At 39.7% G+C, this 11,941-nt stretch overlaps 1 protein-coding gene across 1 annotated transcript in view; it reads left to right on the forward strand.

Moving 5' to 3' along the window:
• Positions 1-11,935, forward strand: part of TAF4 (TATA-box binding protein associated factor 4) — a 51,034-nt gene extending 39,099 nt beyond the window's left edge. Inside the window, exons 13-16 of the mRNA XM_019510160.1 lie at positions 2,422-2,547; positions 4,921-4,977; positions 5,073-5,192; positions 10,909-11,935. Coding sequence (XP_019365705.1) covers positions 2,422-2,547; positions 4,921-4,977; positions 5,073-5,192; positions 10,909-11,076 — 471 coding nt within the window. The 3' untranslated portion in view covers positions 11,077-11,935. The remainder of the gene's footprint in view (positions 1-2,421; positions 2,548-4,920; positions 4,978-5,072; positions 5,193-10,908) is intronic.
• Positions 11,936-11,941: the final 6 nt, after the last annotated feature.

Below are 11,941 nucleotides of genomic sequence, written 5' to 3' on the forward strand. Positions count from 1 at the left end.
GTGCTCATAAAGCCATGCCAAGGGCCCTGCAATAACCCCTGCTGGCTCCCTCAACACCCTGGGGTAGAGAGCATCTGGACCCGCTGATTTGAACATGTCCAGCCCCTCCAGAAGCTCTCTAACCCGGTCCTCCCCAACCTGAGGTCTGGAGGCGTTCCCCTCAAGTCTGTCTTGCATCACGGTGGGGAAGTCCCAGTCCCTGCCCAAGAAAACGGAGGTGAAGAATTTGTTAAAGAAGTGTAGGGATGGAGAAAGACTCTGGATGATAGTATTTTGAGAACACAAACTCATTTGTTTATACATGTCTTTTGAAGGAAAATAGTCTTGCTGGCAGCCCCAAGGCGTGCTGTGGTGCAACCTGTAATACTTGAGTGGGAGAGAATGGAGTTGAATGACAGTCAGGTAGAAGGCTGCTGCATGATATTATAGAATAACTTGATTAGATGATTGTCTTTTTGAGTATACTACCTAAGAGGTTCGAGGTTTTCTTTTGGTCATATGATGTGGATCATTTGGACGGACAAGATGTAAATCTTCGTGTGTTGAGACCTGAAATTTGCTATAGAAATGTTACCTATATCTATATGCCATCTACAAGGACCATGTGTGTATATCAGAAGTATGTATTTTGAAATGTTAAACATTGTGGCAGTTTTTTGTTTTTTGTTTTTAATTCAGGTGTGCAGTACACTATTTAACTTTCAGAAAAAGATTTACTATTAAATCTTTTGGATTTGAGTTTCCCCTTGAAGAGTCTAAATTAGCTAACGTGTACATGTTCTGATGTTCATTTTATATTTAAAGATATGTTGTAAATTTAAGGTTAGTGAAGACAGTAGTATGAAGATACAGACGAGCGTGAGGATGAATGTAAAGCTTCAGCTTTCAGCCTTAAAAGTGTTTAAAATGAACTGAGGAAAAAAAACTGCCCCTTCTTGCCATCTGTCAGGTTATTAATAGGATATAGTGTGAGATTAAGTGGCTTTAAACCATACGACCAAAAGGAAGGAGAAGGCGGTTTCCCTTAGTCTAGCCCTGAGGATTGGATTCAGCCTTGCTGTTGCATATTGTCACTCCCAATACTGGAAGGAATCAAGGATCAGATGATACCTGCCCTCCCTGCTGATGGTGTCCATGCCGGCAGTGTCCTGGGTCCCATGCTCAAGCAAACTGTAGAACGTGGCCTACAGCAGCCTCTACTCCCCAGGGGATGCTAGCTGCACACTGAAAATGTACTGGTTAATTTGTCATGTTCCCTGAGTTTCCTTTAACTCTGTAATTCAAACCACTAGGATTCCCACAATTTTTTGGAGTGGGACAGTGTTAAAACCTTTTGCTGGTCCAGCCTAGAGGAGGTATTAGCCAATTTGGCCATATTCACAGCAGCTAAAACTATCTTGTAGCATGACATGACAGAGCAGCATCCTGTGGCACTGAGGATGGCAGGTTTACCCTCAAGCCACTCAACTACCTTATTCCTACCCATTTGGCCTACAGCAGTGGGGTATTTCTGCTGCTCCACTGCCAACCATTATCTAAAAGCTCCATAAGCTTTCTGAGAAGGAGAGTGTGCTTAAATGCAGAGTAAGCAGTTCAGCACCAACTTCCATTCCCTTCCCCTTCTCAAGCAGGTGGTTACCACCTGCTAGTAGAATAAACCTCTTCCCTTTCTCATCACTGAGGCCCTGGATTGATGCTAGTGTAATTTGCATAGGCTGTGTATGCTGATATTAAATGCACCAAGATCCAGATCTATCTGATGACTAGTTATTGTCACAGAATAGCTACTGCAGTAGGTGATATTACAATACAATTCTGCTGAAACAACCTGTTTGAATGGAACAGAGTTTACCCTGGGATATCTGATGAGGCACAATACACACACCAGCATCATTTACAGGTGTCTGTTATCGTGTTTTTTTGATAAATCTATACCAGACTTCAGTAAAGTATCTTGGTGTAGGGCTTGACATTGTATGTCCACTTCTTCCTGTTGATGTATGCAAACGTGTGTCCAGGCCCTCATGGAGTTGGGGCTAGAGAGGAATGGTTGCTCCACTAGACTCATTGCTGTGGCATAAGTGTGAATTCCAGATAGGTTTCTTCATGAACATGATAGATCACTGTGCTTTGCAGAACCCAGCTGTTGAAAAAGACATCTGTGAAATGTGTTTGAAAGGCCAAAGTTATATGATAATATTAGTTAAAAGTCAAATCCCGATGAGTTCACAGAACAGGACAAAAAGCTTGTTTTTTAAAATAGGTTTTAGTCTGACTGATTTAAAGATATACTCCTGGTTTGAAAGGGGCTAAGTGAACATTTGCGCTTTAAGTGTACGTGATCTTATTCAAGTGTACAAGACAAGCTAACAGCTTTGTTTTTACAATGTGTAATTGAAAGCATTTTTACCACATTTTCAGGATGATGAAAGATATGAGCAAGCAAGTGATGTTCGGGCTCAGCTCAAGTTCTTTGAACAACTTGATCAAATAGAAAAACAGAGAAAAGATGAACAAGAAAGGGAAATTTTAATGCGCGCAGCAAAGGCAAGTGCTTGGATTTTACACTTCGGTTTGCAAAGTGCCACATTTGTCGTCAAAAGGATAAGGGTGCCTTTTATTCTACAGGACAAGCAGCAAAAGGGAGAGCTCTCTTTCTAGGCTCAGATATGGAGCCTGATGAGCACAGACTTTAGCTAAAGCTTTCCCATGTAAATCATGAAATGTGGGTTCATCTCTGCCCCCATTTCACTCACCCTAATTATAGGAAATCTTAAATTTAAATGGTTGTTTCTCTCTGAGAGACGGACAGATGGGCTTTTGCAGTATGGCATAGCTCATTGGTTCTCCACTGCAGACACCTGTCTGTGCCTGCTTTGAGAAAAGGAGGAATGAAGAGCATAAATTTGCATGCAAGACAATTTTTGAATTGGCAAATGCATATTCTTGGGCAGTGGTTTTCAACTTGTGGTCTGTGGACCCCCTACGGGTCTGCAGACTGTCTAAGGCAGGGGTGGGCAAAATGCGGCCTGTGGACCAGATGCGGCCCGCCAGGCCTTTGTATCCGGCCCACGGATAGAAAAAACATATTTTAGAAAAAAGTGTATTTTCTATATTTTAGAATCGGTGGCATCAGTATTTTAGAAAAAATATTTATCTGCCTCTGGCTGCCTGTCATGTGGCTCTCGATGGCTTGCCAAAACTCAGTAGGCGGCCCTCCGCCCAAAATAATTGCCCACCCCTGGTTTAAGGGGTCTGTGAAAGATGACTATGATCAATCAAAAGTATGTGAATACTCACACTTACAGTTCAGTGGGATCTGCACCTCCATTTGAAATTTCCAAAGGGGACTATGCCTCCATTTGAAAGTTTTTAGGGGTCTACAAATGAAAAAAGGCTGAAAACTACTCTTCTAGGGAGCAGGTAGAAGGAAAGGGTTTTGTGTCTAGTTCCTGATTTTTTTCCATTACTTTAAGTTTGCGAAATGTACATGCTATTACTGTGGAGTTGCCTATACAAGTTGCTTATGCAAACTGATGGATAGTTTAACTGGTAATTTGTACAAGCAATTACTTGATATGTATGTGTACTCGTGGTACCCATGTCTATAATTAGGTAGGTAGTTATATACTTAAAATGGTAATTTTTCACTAACCTCCAATTCCAAACGTTTAGGTATAAGTGGCAATCTGACTTGTTAATATAATACATTTGGAATTTCAGATATGTCCACATCCAGTTGTGTGATTTGGATCCACTTACATGTAGCTAAAGGCGTGAATATTTAGCTATTTGGAATATTTACCATTTGTGTCCATCAAAACAGGGATTTTTTTTAAAAAGGTCTTTCCCCCATGTCAAGAATGTATTAGGGATTTTACTATGAAGTGTAAATTTGATGGATGCAGCCAATCTGCTTTACTGGACTGGAAAATAGAGGGTGCCCTCATACTAGTGGGATATTGAATCTGAAGAATGAAAGGAAAGAATAAGATTATGGGTTTGTGGGGGGTTATTGTTTAAGTGCAACAATGAGTTTTTTAGGGAGCTCTCAAATGAAAAACAGTATTGCTACAGTACAGCATACTCTGCAACTGTATCTGTGGTAGCAAGTGCTTTAGAAAGCATAGCACTAGGATACCATGCATATTATGATCTATAATGGTTATTTAGAAGCTGACATTCCAGACTTGGATTCCTAAAGATAGGAACTTGAAGGTATTTTAAGCTTCTAAAATGTGCTTGACTTTCATGGTAGTATTAGAGTGACTCTGTAGCCATGATAGTCCAGGACTTAAGCCAGAGGCAAGCTTCTTTTGCTTCTGCTAATTGTTTGTCTGCTACCCCTGGGAATTTCTTCCCCCTCAAACCTCACAGCTGTACCTGTCGTTCTTAAGAGCTGTGCTTGCTTCCTTCCTCAGACCTGATGAAGAATTCAATACATTAGAAAGCTTGTTTAACTATCCCAGCCATGCAGTTGGTCTAATATAAGACATCACCCACAAAAACCCGTAATCTCTCATTTGATTTTCCTGAGTAATAAGCATTCTCCTCTCCTCCTGGAACTAACGTAACAATAATTGCAGGAGAGTGCAGGGTGGCAGTTTGGCAAAGACCTCTTGTTACAGCTCCAGACATCTGAGTTCAAGTCTCACTCTGGACCCATGTCAAGCACTGCCTCTGTTCAACCTAGGTGTAAATAGGTACTTGGTCATTCAGATTGTAGAGTTAATGCTGTCCAGATATAATGCTAGCTACATCATTCCCTGGTTGTGTTATTGACTGTAGAATCTGGCAGGAATTTGACTTGAACACATTTCTTGACTTAGCACAGACTTCTGTGTCTTCAACTTTGTTTTTCAATTTAATTAATTTCTCTCTCTCTTTTTTTTCTTTCCCAAACTCTTTACCCACGTATAGTCTCGGTCTAGACAAGAAGATCCGGAACAACTTAGGTTGAAACAGAAGGCCAAGGAGGTACGTGTTCAGGTGTCTGTGTACTTTAACAATTTAATATCCTCAGAAAATTAGGAGGAATAAATAACATGTTGTATCTGTTTTGGAAAACACAGATGCAGCAACAAGAGCTAGCACAAATGAGACAGAGGGATGCCAACTTAACTGCATTAGCTGCAATTGGTCCTAGGAAGAAAAGGAAAGTTGATTCACCAGGATCTGGGTCGGGGACAGAGGTACAGTATAATAACTCTTGTATGCAAAGATCCTACAGTTTTGCTACACAAGCATCTGCAACAAAGTCTTTCTGGTCTCCATGTTAAAAGTGTGTGTGAATCTGTGTCTGTGTTCGATGAGACCCATAGTTTTCATGGCATTCTGCCACAGATTGGAATCTCCTGTTGGGGATTTGATGAGGGGCATCTTCAAGCAGCAGTACAATCCTTGGGGGTCAGGTTTTCAGTAGGACCCATGCTGTCCAGGTACAGGAAAGGGACCGGAGGAAATGATGCAGTTATCTTGTTTCATCTGTGTAGAAAACTGCATTATATCTACAAGTTACCAGCCAAGTTGTGAGCTATTTCTAACATTTCAGAGAGGTGAGTAGTAGTGCCACTGGTCCACTGTTTGAAATCATTGCTGAAATATTGACAGACTTACTATAAAAACCTTGTGGTATCTTACCTTGCTTATCCCAACTTTCTCCAGTTTTTGATTGGCTCTAAGGGCACTGACAGACATGATTAAACCACCCCTCCCCAAAAACACTCTCTATCGGAAGCAGCAGCCTGTTACTTTGACCTGGCTCTGCAGTGTCTGTAGAGATTGGGTGCTTCAGCAGGGATTTTTGCTGCTTTTAACTAAAGCAGATTCAATCAGTTATTAGATAAAAGTGTTAAAAAAGCCCTACTACAGCAGCCAGTCTCTACAGACCCTGGGAAAGCTGGGTGCAGCTGATGTGCTGCCTCTTCTGGGCATGTGCTGAGTTTAAAGGGCCTTTTTTGGTCCGTGTTTGCAAGCAGCCTAATCTTGTCAGACATTAAGGAAGATCCAGCCAATTTCTTTTAATTTTAAACTTGTCATTTGTATCTAGTGCCAGAAAGGGATTTAAAAATGTTTCTGGAGAAGGTTTAATGTTTGACTTTAATGCTTGAAAATTGAGTATACAGATTACTTTTAAATTCTGTTGAAGCCTGAGGTGTACATGATCTGCATCTGCAGACCTGTTAATAAACTGAGTCAAAATGTTTCCTGTGTGCAAGATCTGTTGGAAGTTGAATAGTGCATCTGCAACGCTAAAAAGAACGAACACTTGGGATTTTGCCTTCCATAGAGTTAAATACTACAGCTGAGCCTTCAAACTGTGCAGAGAGAAAGCCAGTAGGGGGAGAGCATGTGCAGAACTAATAGCACTACTGTTCGAGATACAGTATATCACTTCTTGCATAGATTTTTTATACTTCTATTGCTACAGTAATTTGCATGAAAGACCTTTTTTCCCTTCCTCTTTGTGTTTCTTTTTCTGCTCTTGAAACAAGTATGTGACGTGTAGTTTTGTATATTATGAAAAGTAGCTTTGCAGCAATAATAATGCTAGTAAATGATATTTTGTTGTACATAAAGTGTGCAAATAAAAGGCAGTAGGCGAGCGTTCCTAGCACCTTTTGAGATATTAGTGCTGAGGGTTATTAAAACACCTGCAGTAGGGAAAAATATGTATAAAAATCCCATTTAACAAATTAGTCAATGACTGGAACAACATTTGTAAAAGTAATAGTAAAAATTTCAAGATTAAATTTAAAATTTAAATTACACGTTTAAAATGACGCACTATTTGAGAATTCCATCATGCAGTTAAAGCTTGTGATGTCAGGATATAGGAACAGAAGTTGCAGTAGCAGTTTCAGTGTTGCCTGCTTCTACACACATACCTGCAATTGTAATATTCTCCTACATAAATATATTCACTTAAGACAAACCTGAATTTTATATTTCAGGTATGGAATATATTTGACATTTACTTAGGAATTCCCATTTTGTACTTTGACTAAATCTGACTAATTTAGTTACTGCTGATTAATCACTTAGCATTTAACCAATTAACTACAGGTTCCCCAAAAATCTGATCCTTTGTCTGATTGATTAAGAACCAGCTGCTTTTGATGTGATAGATTCACAGCTGTGCTTCTGCTGCTGTGTCACTTGATATTTTTAAATTGAGCTCCACTTGTCACCATTTGTATGCAGTTTGTAGTTAAGGCATATTACAAGAAGTGTGGAAAATAAGGTTTGTCACTAGTTAGACACAGATTTGTAAATGTAAGCTTTTGATGTCAAAGGAGTGCTGAATATTAATTACATATAAAGTCACCTCTAAGTAGTAATTGTGCCATTTCAAAATTCAGTAAAACAGTTTGCAATCTATTTAGATATTTTATACCTGACTAGGTTGTTTAATTAAAAGTTAGCAAAAGACTCTTAACTCTTTGTATGCCACAGCTCAATAAAAGTCTCCAGTAGTAGCTTTCTAAAGATAAAACACCTGCAATTTAATTTTTACCTTTAGAATAATATATTCTACACAGTAGGTATTTAAGCACTGCAAAGAAAATATCATTATGCGTAGGGCTGAGTTACAAGACAGAATTTAAATTCTTCAGTAGTCACAAACACCTGATGTTATTGAGAGAGATAGCAACTTATGCTATAACTTTATGAAACTCTCAAATACTGGTTTTCTTATGTTTTGGTACTAGAGTTGTGACTGAGATGCATGCAGAGATGAGCACAAAGTCATGCCAATCTTAAGTCCTGGTGTTGTCTTGTGTCCCACGTAGGTGTCCATTTATATGGCTGTAGGAGCAGGGCTCTAGTGATGTTCCCAGTCTCTCTTCTGTCCCCTCCCCTATTCTTATGTTCTGAAACTTACCCTAGTGTACTAATCATACTTCCCCAGTTTAGCAGTTTATATGCTCCCAACCCCATCACTCAGGTCTGTAAGTGAGCTAGGCTTGTAACTAGGCCAACACCCCTTTTAAATTAATGTAAATATTTGTTGAACCTTTAAAACATGTAGAGATGCTAGTTTGGGTGTAGTTAAGAAACTCTCTCTCTGCTTTATGGCTGATAAACATAGAGTTTGATTTTGCTTTAATGCCCTTTGGGCCCAAGCTGGCTATTGCAAATACAAGCAAGCACCTAGTGGGATTCTTAGGATTGCCAGAGTAGGCTAGGCACCAAATTCCCATGGAACCAATGGGATGGGTGCCTAACCTACCTAAGGCCTTTTAAAAATCCTACTTGGAGCCTAGATCTTTTTGAAAATCTCTTAGTAAATAATTCTCCAAATTACAGAAATGTAGCACAGAACATCGAGTCACTACCCTGCTGCTGAAGTAGCAGTCCAATTTCCTGATTAAAATGTTATAGAACTAGGAAGAACTGCACTGAACAGTGTGTAGTACTAGCTTGGGAGACACTAATCTCCAACACAACGTTCGACTGGCTTCTTAATAATGGACACTGTACATGAATAAATTCCTTTTGCTATCTAGAAAATTGAATTGGCTGTTTCCTCAGGATCCTATCCGCATGGATTTACAACTGGTTTCTTGAATCTCTGTTGTGATATTTTTTACTTTCCTTTTAAATAAGCAGAACTACAGGGTATGGGAGATGCTATGTAATTTGGTACTGAGGTGTTATAGGTTATGATGACTGCCACCTCAAATATTTTTATAAATGCTTTTTCCATTTGCAGTATGCCAGTAAAATGGTGCTACCTTTCCGAAACAATTAAAATGAAAATCAACTTGCTTTCTGTAAATAGACCTGATAAAAGCTGGCTTCTAGAGTGTAATGCATTTTATCCCATTTGTCCGCTTGTTTTCCTTGTCCTGTGTAAAAACACGCATTGTAAAGCAGCAGTAGCTGTCATACAGACAATTAGACTTCTTAAAATTAAAGCACAGGCAAAGTTCTTGGTTGGTGTGTGCCATCTGCTGGTCAGAGCACTTCATTGCCTCAGCACCAATACCTTCATATTTTAACTGCGGGCAAGGAAATGATGGTCAGATATAAGCAATAGCCAGTCCAGCCAGTCCCACAGGCTCCTGCCTTTTATGTGTCCATAACACTGGTAATAATTTGAGTTAATAATTTTTTTTAATATTGAATGCACTTTATGGCAGCTTGACATGTTTGCTTCTGCGCTTCAATTTGTGCTGTCAGCAAAGTGCGCATGTGTAAGCTTTAAATGACAACTTTAAATGCATTTTATTGTGGCTTTCTGTACTGCTTTATAAACATGGCTTCTTTGGTCTCATTATGGTATTTAATTGTCCTCTACCCTCTGGAACTGTTGCTTTACCTTTTTAAAGCCTCTTTACATCCTCCCCTGGACACTTTCAGTCCCAGGCCTTGTCCCAAGGGGGTTCTTAGTTTTTTATCCGTTTCTTCACCTTAGAATCCCTTTTGCTACTGTTTTCAATCCTTACTAATTTGTATCAGTCTTTGGTTGCGTTAGGTCTAGGAAGCGCTCTTTCTGCTGTAACTATACGAGTGTTTAGTGGCACTCGGGGAAGGAACTTCCCTTATCCATAAGGCAGGGCAAGAAACACATCTCTCTGCTTCACTTAATTCTTGTATGTAAACTCCCAATATTAGTTTACTCTTTGCATAGGTGTCAGTATAGATCCCATTGTAGAGGTACATAGACCCTAAGCACATGAGATTGACTTTTTTTTCTGAATAGCAGCATCCCTAAGGCCTGAACATATGCCCTGTAAAGTCTTACGGTCTCATGTGAGAGTGTAAAGCGGTGAGCTGCTGCAATCATCCCTTGGTTTCCTCTGTGACAGTATTTTGAAACCCAGCAAGTCTCCACCTTCTCTCTTGCTTTTAGCTTCAAATTCATCTTCTAGGTTTAGTTTGAAGGAGCAGTATCTTCATTACCTTTGATTGTTCTCTAATATGGATGTTTCCTGGAAAAAATGCACCCTTGTATGCATTCCTCTACAACATGGTGGAACATTTCATGCCAGCCCAACAGACTCAGAACTGTCAGGCTTTAAATTCTGCCTGATCTGCAGTGGGCTCGTTCCCCTGATTGATGGGTACAGCCTTTCCTTTTCTATGTTGGGGAGGGGCTGAAGGGGATGGGGACATGCCACATGAGAGATTGCATATGGATCCTTCTTGTCAAGAGCTAGCAAGCCTAAGTCTATTAACTGTGTGTTGCCCTGGTGCTCCAACACAGACATTCCTGGGGACTTGGAGTAACCAGGTTGTGGCAGCTTCTCCATAGCTGACCAGCAGGCCGCAGAGTTGCTGTTGTGGGGCTAGCTTCTACATACCCTTCTAGCCCTTAACACACCCCATCCAGCAAGGCTTGTGTGGGGATCCTCAGAAGGCAGCTTTAGGATGAGCTTCCACTGTACCTGCACTAATTGGATTCTCGGTCAGCCAAATACAAGACTTCTGGGGATCCTTTACAATGATCCAGTATTTTTACTCTGTGTAGAAGTGGGGTGGGGAGGGGTGAGGCTCCAGCCAAAGTACCTAAGACTATTAAAAGTGGGACTGAGGCTCTTAAGTCACTTAAGCACTTTGAAAGCATTCAGCTGAAGCTACATGTACTCAGTGCCAGTAGCCACCAGATACTGATTCTGGGCATTCATTGGGTTGTTTTCCAACAGGTGGTATGTTTAATAAAGCGGACTACATTCTGCAGGTTGTACAGGAGGAGCTACCAGGAACTTCTGTCTGCTCACTTAGTTGTGCTTCTGTTTGCAAATGAAAAAATACATCTAGTAGCATATGAGGTCTAATGCTTACTTGTAAGCAGTCCCTCATTTTTTACTGCTCCTATTTTATTGTTTGTAGCATTCTGGCACAGAGCATTAACCACGGGCTTTAAAACATTCTGACTTTATCGCTTCTTCTCACCTCTAGGGATCCGGTACAAGCTCAGCAGTCCCAGGCAGTTCTGGAGTTGGAACAACCAGGCAGTTTACGCGACAAAGGATAACGCGGGTGAACCTCAGGGACCTCATATTTTGTTTAGAAAATGAGCGCGAGACAAGCCATTCACTAGTGCTATATAAAGCATTCCTTAAGTAAAATGGAAAAGATCAAGGTATTTTTGACAGAGAGCCGCCTGAGGACATTTTTTTATATATTTGCAGATTACGCCTTTTTGTAACAAGCAAATGGGATATTGTTTAAAAAAACAAACAAACAACAACCTCTTTACAACGAACAGTTTTATATTCCTGTTTATACATAAACTCTTCAGTATAAGAGAAACACATTTCTGTAACAGTGAGGACACTTACAAGGCCTGTGGATATTATAAAAGGACAATTTAAATTTTAACTCATCTCTTGATTGAGTGGCCTTCTTGCCAAACAAGCCATATATAAAGACTGATGGAAATCGTTTAGCAAATAACTAGCTACCCTTTGTCAGCCCTGTAGCAGTTTCAACATTAATTGTGCATTTTAGTTCAGTTTTACTTAACTAAATTGATTATATAGGTATATGTCTACAGCAGATGACCTCATTTCATTTAGCTTTTTTTAAAAAAAACAAACAAACAACCAGTCAGTTAGCAAAGCAAACTGATTTTTTAAGTATATTTATCTTTTCCCCCAAGTGTTCAAATTCTAGAGGGATATACAATTTTAAACATAACCTCAATTTTTAATCACATTATCGCTTATTAGAGGCCCTGGAATCCCATAAAGGAGGGTTACTTCTGAATGTTTTAGCAGCATCTGTAAAAATGCATTTTATTTGCTATAGTTTGTAAAGCTGTAAAGTTAAAAAAAGAAAAAAACGAAAAAAAGAAAAACCTTTTCAGCATAAATATATTTTACTTGCACTGTGTTTTTTAGCTAAAGTGAAAGCTTAGATTAAATAAAATCAAAGTTGAGAGGAATCATCAAAAAGACTGTTTCTCAGTGTGAATCAAGTGTTGAAAAAT

The sequence above is a fragment of the Gavialis gangeticus genome, unplaced genomic scaffold (assembly GCF_001723915.1).
Source record: "Gavialis gangeticus isolate Ggan-Ray unplaced genomic scaffold, GavGan_comp1, whole genome shotgun sequence".
NCBI classification, from domain to species: Eukaryota; Metazoa; Chordata; order Crocodylia; family Gavialidae; genus Gavialis; species Gavialis gangeticus.